Source organism: Octodon degus, unplaced genomic scaffold (genome assembly GCF_000260255.1).
Source record: "Octodon degus isolate 3935 unplaced genomic scaffold, OctDeg1.0 scaffold00112, whole genome shotgun sequence".
In the NCBI taxonomy this organism is placed as follows: Eukaryota; Metazoa; Chordata; class Mammalia; order Rodentia; family Octodontidae; genus Octodon; species Octodon degus.
In genome coordinates, this window is record NW_004524688.1 from 8,474,292 (window position 1) to 8,487,433 (window position 13,142).

The 13,142-nt window shown below is 54.6% G+C and overlaps 1 protein-coding gene across 5 annotated transcripts in view; it reads left to right on the forward strand.

Annotated features, from left to right (window-relative positions):
• Tbc1d16 (TBC1 domain family member 16) overlaps positions 1–13,142 on the forward strand; it is an 85,761-nt gene that overhangs the window by 18,492 nt on the left and 54,127 nt on the right. For all 5 annotated transcript variants that reach the window (XR_002817670.1, XR_002817671.1, XR_002817669.1 and 2 more), the window contains exons 2-3: positions 521–760; positions 2,456–3,053. Coding sequence is in view for 2 of the 5 variants with exons in the window: in XM_004639512.2 (XP_004639569.1) it covers positions 583–760; positions 2,456–3,053 (776 nt within the window). In the remaining 3 variants the exon portion in view is untranslated. The remainder of the gene's footprint in view (positions 1–520; positions 761–2,455; positions 3,054–13,142) is intronic.

Sequence of the window (13,142 nt, forward strand, 5' to 3'; positions counted from 1 at the left end):
GGCCAGCTCAGCCCACCAGGGGGCGGGGCTGGCTGGCATGTGGTGCTGGGGGATTGAACCGCGGTCCCTGTGCTTTGCTTAGTTTAGCTTGTTCTAAGTAGGTGCTTTAGACCACTGAGCCATCTCACCAGCCCCTGAACTCAGCATTTCCAGGAAGATGTAACACAAGTATCTATACTGTACATTTCCCCCTATTGGCAGGTTGCTGATCAATTGCATATGTGAAACACTCAAGGAAAATCATTACTTAGGATGAAGTTTGCACTCAATAAGTGTTGATACCTTACTGATTGCTTTCACTACTAATGACTTGTTTCACCAGAAATCATTGGCCTATGAAAGAGTCAATACAGAAACTGAATATTAATACAATTGGGAAAAAATACAGAAAAAGCTGTTCTATGGTTAACCAGCACCCCTGAGGTGTCTGCTGCTGCGAGGCAAGGCACAGCTCTGGGGATACTTGGTGCATGTCCATCCCCTTGTCCCCCAATGCATATCTTCTCTCCTTCTCCCCCAGGTGGGTCGTGACAAGCCCTGCCTGGGCTGAAGAGTGCGGAGGATGGAAACACGCACCCAGCAATGTCTCTGGGCCGCCTCCTTCGCCGAGCCTCCTCCAAAGCCTCGGATCTCCTGACCCTCACCCCTGGCGGCAGTGGTGGGTCTCCCTCTGTCCTCGATGGGGAGATCATTTACTCCAAGAACAATGTGTGTGTGCACCCGCCCGAGGGCCTGCAGGGGCTTGGGGAGCATCATCCAGGTGAGCCGAGGAGGAGCAGCTGCAGGGTGCCGGCCTGGGACGGGAGCCCCAAGGATACTGCCCATAGGAGAGGAGACCCCCATGGTCAAAGGCCCAGGGACAGAGGCTAGTAGGCAGGAATTCCCAGAAACCACAGGTCCTGTTTTTCCTCCACCCACATGTGGGAATCGGGGAGCAGAATTCTCCGTGAGCTTTGCAAGGTGGAGGTAACAAGAGGAACTTTCCAGACTCTCTGTGGTGGGGCTCTGTCACCTGTGACACTCTTTCTCCTGTGCATTTGTCAACTCCAGCAGAGCTACAGAGAAGGACACTGTCCTGTTTTGCATTTGACAGGGCCAGGCTGTGCTTGAAGTTGGGGGGATTAAAAGGCATAACCCATAGCACATAAAGAAGGAGACAGTGTTTCTTTTTCCAGGATGAGTAGCTGTCCCCACAGAATGGGGTCTGGGTACTAGGTCAGCTTACTGGAGCTCAGTAGAGCTCTGGTAGGTGAGAACAGGTGTTCAGAGAGGCCGAGCAGCTCGGAGATGCACAGCACCCATCCCTCTTCCCCTGTGGCCTGCAGCTGCCCCCTGTCTAGGCAGCCACCCTGTGAGCTGGGGGCCAGCATCCTGGCCTGTGGAGGGGGCTACAGCAGCCTCATTGACCCCGTGTGGTCTCAGCTCATAGAGAAACAAATGGACATCCAGGCTTTGAGTTTGAGGCTTGAGAGCACCTTCTGGGCATAAAACAGAAAGAATAGCTGTGCCCAGGGAGTTCCGTAGGGCATCCATGCTGTGATGTGATGGACAGCTCTGGTCTCCCTCCCAGAAGCCAGGTGCAAGAATACCGATCTCATCTAGGACTCTTATCACGCTGGCTGACATCCACATGTGTCCTGTGCTCTCTGGGAAGCCAGAGTGGTGTCGTGGAGATGCTGACTGGAGCTAGAATCCCAAGGGGTGTGATTAGGGGTGCAGGCTTCTGCCAGTGGGTGTGCAGAGGCCTGGAATGGAGTGCCGTAGCCCAGGGACTGAGATACCGCAAAGCACTTGAAGGTGCAGCAGCAAACACCATTTCCCCCTAAAACCAGGGACTCAGCCTCTCACCCCTGGTGTTGGAGAACTTGTTCCTCTCCATCCCAGTTAGCAGTGGGCATGTGATGCGGCACTCATAGCAGCCTCAGAACCTGGCTCCTTTGTCCAAAACACTGTACTTCAAAAGAGAAAGACCTGGGGTACCAGGGCTGCCCAGAGAGCTCTGCATACCACACCCCTTGGATCCATTCTTTTTTTTTTTTTCTTGGATCCATTCTTATAAAATCAAGTCTCCAACCTGGTGCGTCCCCTCCTTGGGGGATGCTGGTTTCCAGAGCTTTCTGGGCTTCCCTATTGGCCTGGGCTCGCACAGGCATGAAGATCACATGCCAGGCAGGCCAGGGCAGCAGGTGAGAGCAGACAGCCCGAGGCCCTGAACCTAGGGAGCTCTCTCTTGGGGAAAAGTTCAGGGAGGTGCCGCTTGGCTGCTGCCCCCAGAGCTGCGCTTGGAAAATGCCCATGGTGGGGTTCTGCACCAGACTCTGCCTGGGCCCTTTTAGCTCAAGGCCATTCTGTCTGGAGCCTGCTCAGTGTTGACCGTGCTGAGGGGGCCGTCCATGGGAACAGAGCCTCCGCAGCCCCCATAGTCCCTCTAACCCTGGCCTGCTGCTTCCCACAGGGTACCTGTGCTTGTACATGGAGAAGGACGAATTGCTGGGCACCACCCTCATCCTGGCGTGGGTCCCCAACGCCCGCATCCAGAGGCAGGACGAGGAGGCCCTGCGCTACATCACCCCTGAGAGCTCCCCCGTGCGCAAGGCACCACGCCCTCGGCGCCACCGCACCCTGAGCGCCGGTGTCCCCCGCCAGGCCTCCCCTGTGGAGCCAAGGCCCGCCCTGATCCCCAAAGATGAGGACATCCTGGTGGTGGCCCAGACTGTCCAGGATGCTGTGCATATCAGCCCTTCTCCTGAGGACGGGGAGAAGCCGGCCCAGGGCCCTGGGGTGGACAGTCCCCTCCCTGCCTCACAGCCTGTCCACAGCGACTCCGGGATCTTGTCTACAGTCAGTTCGCAGGATGGGACGGAGGAGGGCCGGGAGGCTCGGCCCGAGGCTGGGGAGGAGGAAGGCTCCCTGGAGCTGTCTACGGATGGTGTGAGCAGGGACAGCTCCTTCGACTCTGACTCAGATGCCTTCTCCTCGCCCTTCTGCCTGTCGCCCATCAGCGCGGCCCTGGTGGAGGGCAGCAGCTCGGCATTCCTGGAGAGCGAGGGCAGGTGAGTTCCCACGCGGGGCCCCACATCCACCTGGGAAGCAGATGCACGTGTCCCCACAGTGCCGGGCAGCACAGTAGCTGCTCAGCTGCTCACCTAGTCCTGCCATTCCTGTGGGCTCCCGACCCCATGGTATGGGCCAGGAGTTGGGGTGCCATGACTTGCCACTGGGCCAGTGATACAGGATGTACACCTGGCTCTGTATCTGTCTCTCTTTGTGGAAGCCGCACGCCAGACTGAACAGCCCCTACCTAGTCTGCCCACCTCCTGGATCTGACACTCCTGGAGAGTCCTGGAATGTTGGTTCTCCCTTTGGCAAGTGCCTGAGAGAACTGGTGGCCCTGCAAAGCATGCAGCACTGGCTGGAGGTTGTTCTTGCCGCAGTGCTTGGTCCCCAGCCAGGCCCCATGGGGACTTCTGGCACCAGCCACTGTAGAGGTGGGAAGGTGGCCCCATGGGGCTCCCTGGCGGTGCACTTCACAGCACAGGTTGTGCTTTGGGGGCGGGAGTTCCCCACACCTTACAGGGGCTTCCCTGGGCCTTGGAGCCCAAGGAAGCCACTCAGCAGGGAGTGTGGTCATTACCACCACTGCCCAGTGTCTTCAGGGTCCCACAGGAGGTGGCATGTGCCCCGCCTAGCCGTGTCTGTCCCTGTCCTTTGTCGGTTCAGAATGTGATCCTGTGCTCATTCAATTTAGCAACATTGGTGGTACTGACTGCGTTGGTTAATGGTGTGAACTCACGGGTCAGCGAGACACATGCAGGATATCCACCAGGTGCTGGGCATCTCTAGTAGGTTGTGGATTTGTATGGATGGAGAAAGGGTGGCTTGGAAGAGGTGAGCGACTTGCTGGAGGTCATCAGCAAGCCAAGCGCAGGTTTGGACTCAGCTGGGTCCCCACCTGCCAAGGCTGGAGCACACGTGTCCACTCTGCGCTGATAGAAGCCAGGCAGCAAAGGGCAGTGCTGAGGGACACCTGTGCTTTTCTGGCTCCCCCAGGAAGGAGTCTGAGATGGATTCTTTCCTGATTTTATCGTCTCAGTAGCCTGTGATCCATATGAGCCCAGGGCAGACCAGTAACACTTGTTTCCAGTAGTTGAGAGCACAGATGAAGGAAGCAGTCAGCCATAGTGAGGAGCCAGCTCCCCACCCAGCGTCGCTGAGGCCCGCGGTGTTCCCATCTTGCACCCCACCCCCAGCCCTCCAGCGGGCTCCGCTAGAGCGCCTCCTGGTGGTGCGACGCTGGTAATGCAGCAGTCCCTGCAGGGTCCAGACCTTCTTGGGCCCCAACCGGGCTGAGGGATAGGTGGGGGTCCCCTGCTTATCCCTTTCCTCTCCCCAGGAGGTGCTAGCTGAGTCTGCTCTGATCTCAGGGTTGAGGATGGTGTGGCAGAACTTGCTTGGTTCTCTGTCCAGTATTCCTGTCTATCAGGACTCGGATCTGGGAGTTCAGGAGCTGCGTGCTGATTGAGTCTTGGTACCTGTGGTTGGTGTGAACCCGGGAGTCTTCCTTCTCTTCCTGGGGTTCCTGTTTCCCCACTGTAAGGTGGGGGTGGTGATGTCCATTTTATGGGGTCATTATGGGACACAGTGTCCTCCATGGTGGCCCTCACCCTGATTGCATCTGGGCTCATCTCATGGAGAGCCCAAGCCTGCTTTCCAGCTGTCACCGGATGCTTCCAAGGCAGCGATCCTGCTTGGGGCTGCCTCAGCCCCCAGGGGACACTTGCCACCCTGGGAGAAGGGTTCATCACAGCAGACAGGGATGTTGGTAGCCTGGGTGGAGGCTGTGGCTGCTGCTGGAAGCTCTGGTAGCCCTGGGGTCTGCTGAGCAGCCTCCCCCCCACCCCCAGGGCTCATGCTTTTTGTTCTGGGCTCACCCTGGACCTGGTGCTCTCTCTGCTACTGGTCTTTGGGCGGGTCCCCTTTGCCAGGGCTTCCCCTCCCCTCTCCTAACCAGCCAGCTAAAGTGTGAGACTCAGCCCAGATGGGGCCATTGTGTCTGGATTTTCAGGTGCCCTTCCAGCCCCCCAAAGCAAGGCGGGGACTCTTTCCCTGCCCCATACTGTTCCTCCGTGGGATCCTTCCTAGGATGCCAGGCTGCACACCTGGCTGCTGCTGAGAGTGAACTTCAGCACCTTGAAGATCTGCCTTAAACCCTGGCTTCACCTGTGTGGTTATGGGACCTCTTGTGTTTGGCCTTCAGCTATCTCCTGATATAAAATATGACCCAGAATCCCTGCGGGCGTAAGAGTTGCATGCCAGGCTGGACCTTGTGGTCTGCAGGCCTGGCCCAAGAGCTGGGCAGTGGCCACGTCCTCCCATCCCTGCTCACACGAAGGCATAGGAACACTCACTCAGGAAGCAGTCATCATGAGTGCTGCCTACCCTTTGGCCTCTCCACCTCAGGACCACAAATGTGTCCACAGACACTGCCCCTCACATTCGTATCAGGCAGCGCAGGTGCATTGGTCCATTTTCTTTTGCTTTGACACAACACCTCAAGTTGAGTACAGTCAAGAAAACAGGTGTATTTAGCTTACAGTATTAAAAGCTTAATGTCCAAGGTTGGATGGCCGCATAGATTTGGCTGTGGCGAGAGCCCTGTATCCCACAGCAAAGGGGGCTCACACAGCGACTCAGGCCGGAGCGCAGGAAGGGGCCATGAGTGGGTTTAAGGTTTTGCAGTTCTGTAGGTTAAATCCGCGGCCTTTGCCTTGAGCTACATTCCCAGCACCTTGCCCTTTAATTTTAAATTTTAATACAACTATGATTGGGACAGAACAAGCTGTCTCCCATCAGAAGTGCAGGGTGTCAAGCCCTGTGAGACCCACCCTGCATGACCGGCTGCTGAATGCTTATTTTACAGAGCAGATGTTGTGAGGCCCTGGGTTCGATCCCCAGCACTAGATTAAAAAATGGCAGCTGTGGCTTCAAAAAACGGCTGGGCCCTAAAGTCTGCATTTCCTGTTGGCACACCCTGGCCGCCTGACGCGACTAGAAATCCTTCCCTGAAAGGTTGTTTCTTCTGGATCCCCAGGGCATCTTTGAAAGCTCCAGAGTCATGGCCTGGGGCGAACACATCTGCTTTGAACTCGCCAAGGGTTTAGGGCCGTGGTGGCGAATACGGGGCACGCGTGCCGCAGCGGGCACGGAGCGCCCCCTCTGCCAACACTCAGCATCGCCCCCGCCGCAGAGCCTGAAACAAGAGCTTAGCGTTGCCACAGTAAATACGTGGGTTTGAGGTTGTAGTTTGGGCACTCGGTCTAAGGTTCGCCATCACAGGTGTAGTACCCGCCGCGGACGTGAGAAGGACCTCTGTGAAAGCCTAAAGGGAGAAGGGCCCTGTGAGCTGAACGGGAGGAGCATCAGATTGAGATCCGTGGGGCTGGATCGGGATTAGGACCACTGCGCCCCCGGGCTCTACGCCTGCCCAGGGCAGCAGGGCAGGGCAGGGAGGTCGGCTCGCGGGCTCCCTCTAGTGGCAATACTGAAGAACTACAGGGACAGACTGCCGAGCCGGTGGGGGCGGGGATGGGGTGGGGGTGGAGGTGGAGGTAGGAAGAACAACCCCAGGGATGGGAGTATCCCCCAAGCTTCTTATTTGACAAGCAGTTCCCAGAAGGGCTGAGTGGTTAGAAATGTGATCATGTCCCCTGGGGTCTCCACGTTTGTGGGTTACCTGTGGGGTACAGCGGGGCCGTGCCACCTGGCAAGCCCAGATGGGTCCGTGCATCGAAATCTGAGACCAGAGGAGTGCTCCAGCCTGTCTAGGGCAGCCACTGACAATTCGTGGCCTGGGCCCATCTCCCCCAAGGCCTTGTGATTCCCCTGGGCCAGGCCTTTCGGTGGGCTCAGCCCCTGCCTCATCCAGGGTCAGAGCTGAGATGCAAAGGATCAGTGTGGAGTGCATGGACACAGGAGCCTTTGTGGCAGGAGGGGACAAGCTGGGTGAGCTGGGTGAACAACAGCCATGCAACCGTTCTTCTCTGAAGTCCAGATACTTTTTCTGGAGCTCGTCTTAAGTAGGGTCCCAAATTACTGAAAGAAAAACAAAAAACTGCACAAAGATGTTCACTGTAGTGTTCTTTACAGCAGGCAAAAGGAATACTATCTTACACAGGAGAGCAGGTGGCAGGTGACCAAGCCTCACCCCCCTGGGGGAACAGTTCCAGCCTTCTAGCCCTCGGAGGGCAGTAGGCTCCTGGGGTGAATTCGAGTGGAGATTAAGCACCGGGGAGGGTGCACCATCTGCCTTCGAGAGGGTCTGTGGCCCCCAGGCTCAACCTGGGCAGCACAGAAAGTGTGGTAGCATAGTGCAGTTAGGAGGCTGCCCGTACAGGCTGGCCTCTTGAACTTATAGGGATCCTCCTGCCTCAGCCTCCCAGCTGCTGAGATTACAGCTGTGTACTATGGTACCTGGTGGGGGATCTTTGAATTTTAAGCATTTTATTTTGTGATTATAATAATATGAATCTTGCAATGAAAATCAACTTTCAACACTTTTTTCAGCCTTTGCACTGAGCTACATCCCCAGCCCCTTCTTAAAAAATTATCTTGAAACAGGATCTCACTAGGCTCATTTGCCCAAGCTGGTCATGAACCCCAACCTCCTAGAGTGCTGGGATTCCAGACATGCGCCACCACACGTGGGGACTTTTGAAAACTGTTCACCCTGCACTCTTAGGGCTGGCTCAGCCTTGTCTGCTGTCTGGCACATTTGTTAATGAAAAAGCCCCCGGAGACCCATGCTGATGACCCGCCAACTCTGATCCTAGCCAATGTCAGTGCGGCATCCTTTCTGCTACAGATCCCCTTGTCACCTTGAGTGGCCATCCCAAGGCTGCTGGCCCCAGGGAGGGTACTTGGGGGCTCCACAGGGTCCTGGAGCCTCAACTGCTGCATGCAGCTCTTTCTGCAGATCTGAGGTACGCGTTCCTGCAGTCATACAGCCCAGCCCCACCCTGCCTTCCCTCCCTACCCTCTGGGTGCCGTCCAGGTCCACCTAGAGGAGACACATGTGTCCCCCACCCTTGCTGCCCCAGGCCTCACCTGTGTGCACACCAGCGCCATCTTCCACACCTACAACTGGAGATTGTGCTGTGTGTGTGTGTGTCCTGCAGGTTTATACTTTAACCCCTTGAGTGGGGCTTCTGTGCCAGCCACGAGGACTCCCTGAGCATGGGGGCAGGGGACAGAGGGCGGGTCCTGGAGCAGAGCTGGGCCCTGAGCGACTTTCCTCACTTCTGTGGGAAATGGGAGGATTCCAGCCTCCAGAAGGTTCTCATCAGTGGGCACAGTGGGCCAGAAACAGGTCCCAGGCCATGAGGTTGCTGCAGAGGATCCTGCTGGACCCCCAAGCCTGCTCTAGTGGTGTGGGTGTGGCTCAGCCAGTCAAATCCCACCCATGTTTCCTTTCTGTTTGTCGTGGTGTATATGGGGGTAGACGTTCTCCCTGCTGTGCATGAGGGAACAGATGCAGCCTTGTGTGAGGGGCAGTCCGGCCTCTGCCCTGCCGTCCTCCCTCCCTTGGGAGCAGCCAGGGCGCAGGGCGAGAAGGAGGCTGGTCAAGCCTGTCACATATGACATGCATTCAGGGCTACTGCTCCAGCCACTGTGAGGACCTGGGATGAGTGAGTGGCGCAGATGGGGGCTTCTCCGCAGGCTGCGGCCCCATGAGCAGAGACCTTGACTGTGTGTGTGACTGCTGACAGTCAGAAGGACCTGCTGGGGGATCATGGCCTGGCTTCCCAGGTCCCAGCACCACACCATGAGCCATGCAGTGGGCCAACCCTGATGCCCAGGGCCACCCCTTCAGAGCATGGCAGCAGCCTGTCTTGGAGGCTGGCAGCCCCTGAGGATCTGTTGTTTGGGTTTGTTTGTGCTTTTGCCGCCGGGAGCTGAGATTTATTTCTTTAAAACATCCCGTCGCTCAACACCCCGCAATCTGTTCTGCATGGCGTTAGACGAATCTCATCTTCTGTTTCTGTAGCACTTGGCAGGCTCTGCATAGTGTCTCTCTCCCCGGGCCCAACCCCGTAAGGTGGCCGTCCCCAGCTGCTCCCTGTGCTTGGCTGTGGTCTTGCCTGGGTCTTACTGCAGGTCGAGAAACCTGGTGATTTCCCAGGCCAGAGCGGACAACCCTCTTGCAGCTCGCTGGCTGCCGCTGGCTGTGGGCTCATTAGCAGGGCAGCAGCCGCAGCAGCCATCAGCTTCTGGAAACCTGAGGGGCTGTTGGGAAATTTGGAGTGAGTCCCCACCCTGCCGAGGCCTGATGTGTGACTCTAGGTGGCTGTGGGGCTGACATGGGGCATCCTTGAAGGGAGGGACTGGCAGGCTGGTCCAGCAAGGCTTATAGAGGTGCCGTGTTTTGTGGCTGGACACCCCATTGTTAGCCCATACCCACCCAGCACCCCTCCATCTATAAGCATAAGTGGCGCTTGCTAGTGCACTGCCCTTGTTCTGTGTGCTTCGTGTGGGTGTGCTGGGGCTGCCCGACCATAACCAGGGCCACATACTGGTGGCTTAAGACATCAGAAGTGTGTCCTCTCGTAGCCTAAAGACCAGAAGCCCCAAACTGAGACCTAGGGAGGGTCTTTCCTGCCTCTTCCAGGTGCTGGTGGCTTTTGGCCCCATCCCCCAACCTCTGGCCCTATGATCACATGGTCTCACCCTCCCATCTGTCCTCTTCCTTAAGGTCACTTGTCATTGGGTCAGTACAGTCTTCATAACTCCATTATACCCACAAAGACCCTATTTCTGTAAAAGGCTCCAGCAGGGGGTTCTCAATGGCCACCAGCTCAGGGGGACATGAATTGCCTGTCACGTTGTCCCTAGGGGGACAATGCAAGGCCAGCGTTGTCGCCCCATTGTAGAGACGGTGGAGGCAGAATTCAAGTCGCTTCCACTCAGTCATGGCTGAGTTGCTGGCTGTAGCAGCGACTTTGAGGTTAAAAGCAAAAAGTAGAGTCCAGAAATGAAGTCAGGTCCTCGTCAAGCTGGGCTGTCGCCTGCCGCCAGCTCTCTGGTCAGGTCGAAGTCCCCCCACAGTGGTCAAGGGTAGAAGTCTATGCTAGGAGTGATGGAGCAGCATGTGCCTGTCTTAGAAATTTCGGGGAAGAAAGCAAAATGCTTTCTGGCTTTTCTTTCTCTTAGCGTTGCTGTTCCTGTTTTTACCCAGCTTGTCATACTTGGGAAGTGTAACCATCCCTCCCCCGGATTGGTGAAGGGCCAGATAACTAGGAGTTTCTTTTTTCTTTACAACCCAAATGGCCATTGATGTCCCTTCTCAAAACCACCCCTGTACTGTGAAATCTGCTACCCAAAATATGGAAATAGGCTTGGCTGTGTTCCATTAAAACTTTACCATGGATACTGAAATTTGCATTTCATACAATTTTCATGTGTCACGAAATATTCTCTTGATTTTTTTCAACAGTTAAAAATGTTCAGTGCTATTCTTCACACAAAAACAGGCACATGAGTGTTTATATGTTTATAATAGCTTTATTCATAAGTGTCCCAAATTGGAAGCAACCAAAATGCCATTCAAGAGCCAGAGATTTAGCTCAACAGCATAGTGCCTGCCTGGCAAGCAAGCAGGAGGTTGTGAGTTTCATTCCCAGTAAAAAAAGAAAAAAAGAAGAAGAAGAATAAAAGATTTTGTAAAAAAATACCATTCAGCAGATGAATGAATACAAAAACTGTGGTGCATCTCTACAAGGGAATATTGTTTATCCATAAGAGGAAATGAGCTGTCAAGCCAGGAGAGATGGGGAAAACTTTCGTGCATATCCCTAAGTGAAAGAAGCCAGCCAGAAAAGGGTCCCCATAGTACAATTCCAGCTGTACTATGGAACATTCTGGAAAAACCAAAACTGGGGAGACAGGAGAAAGATCAGCAGCTGCCAGAGGTTCTGTGGAGAGAGGGTGAGCGGGCGGCACAGGGCATCGTGGCGGACTGCCCGTAAGGCCCAGATGGTGTGTACACGGTAGGCACCAGCAGCCCGTCCTGACACACAGCATGCAGGGAGACGCGGGCAGGAGGCTCACAAGTCCTAGTCCAGCCTCAGAACTTAGTAAGACCTCATCTCAGAAGAACAAAGGGCTGGGGATGAAGCTCAGTGTGAAGGCTCTGAGTTCAGCCTCCACTTACACAAAGCAAAGGAAAAAAGAGAAAAACAGTAATCTATACACCAGCAACAAGGGAACCCAGGGTAGACTACATGCTTTAACCATGCTTAGTGAGTTGTAGCAAGCACACCACATGCGTATAGGACACTACTATTAGGAGAATGAGGATGTGCACTGGGAGGAGACAGGAGACCTTTCTGCTCCATATTCCTGTGACCTTCAAAGTACTGTCAAAATTAGGGGCAGTCTGTAGGTGGGGGTGAAGTCTGTTGAGTTTTGTAGACAGGCTGGAGATGTGGCCGAGTGGTAGAGCGCTCGCCTATCATGTGAGAGGCCCCCGTTCATGGGCAGTGCCAAGATAGCTCCCAAGGCTATCTTAGTGTTCCACATAGTATCTTGGCCCAGTCTTAGACCAGCGTTGTCCAGCAGAAAAGTAACAGGAGGGGCCGGGGAGATGGCTCAGTAGGATAAGTGCTTGACTGGCAAACGCAAGGATCTGAGTTCAATCCCCGGTTCCGCCAAAAAAAAAAAAAAAGAAAAGTAACAGGAGCCAAGTCACGGTTTAAATTTTTGTATTAGAGCTAAGGGTGGCGGCACACACTTGTGATCCTAAAAAGAAATGAGCTGTCAAGCCAGGGAAGATGGGGAAACCTTTGGTGGGAGGCTGAAGCGGGAGGATTTTGAGTTTGAGCTCAGCCTAAGCAATTTAGGGACTAAGGGAGACTGTGACACAAATAAAAGGGGCTGAGGAGGTGCTTGGTGCAAAATCCTGGGTTCAGTCTCAGTACTGCCACAACACACACACACACACACACACACACACACACACACACCAGTTTTCTGTTAGCTACAATTTTTAGAGGTGTTTATTTGGAAGTAATCGTAGTTGCACAGGAAGACAGCAGGCACCCTTTGCTGTGATCCACCCTGTGGTGACATCCTTCATAAAGCCACTGTGTGCCAAGAGCGGGGCTGGCGACCTGCAGGTCTCTGGGGTCGCTGACACAGTCACTGGGTATGTCCTGTGCATGTAGTCACATGTGGCTTCATCTGCTCCATGCCACAGCAGCTGCTTGTCCCTGTCCCTGACCTCTCACTGCTGTGTCCTTGTGCACCGCCACAGGGTTCTGTATAAATGGAGTCGCACACTGTGGAGCCCCCGAGGTGGCTTCCTTTCATCCAGTGGAACCCTGTCAAGCTCCACCCAAGATGAAGTGACTGTTCTTTCCCCTGCTGTCTTGCATCCCGTGCCATGGATGCTCCTGTGTGTGTGACCCTTCGTCCAAGGACACGGATTGTCATAGTTGGCGGCTGTTACAAGTAAAGCTGTATGGGCTTTTGTCTGAATGGAAGGTTTCATTTCTCTGGGATAAATTCCCAAGAATGCAATTGCCAGGTTGTGTGGCGCTAATGGTTTGGTTACTTTAAAAAAAAAAATGCATCCAGGCAAGATGGCAGATGCCTGTAATTTGGGAAGCTGAGGCAGGAAAATCACAAGTCAACCAACCTGGGAGACAGTGACTTAGCCAGACCCTGTCTCTAAAAAAATAAAAAATAACTGGGAATGTAGCTCAGTGGGAGGGCCCTGGGTCCAATCTCCATTAGCAAAACAAGCAAGCAAACAAACAAAAGTTGCCTGTTTTCCTGAGAAGTTGTACCATCTTGTAATGCGTCAACGATCCAGTTTTCTCACCCCTTAACACCATTTGTTTTTGCAACGTTTTGTTTTGGAGATAGGGTCTTGCTGTGTAGGTCAGGGTGGCCTCAAACTCACTGTAGCCCAGGCTGGCCTCGAATTCACGATGATACTCAGACCTCAGTCTTCCAAGTGCTGGGGTGACAGGCATGTGCAACCATGTCTGGCTCATTTTGTTTTAAGATGAGAGTCTTTTTTTTTTTTAAATTTTATTTATTTATTTGTGTGCATGTGCGTGTGTGTGTGTGTGTGTGTGTGTGTG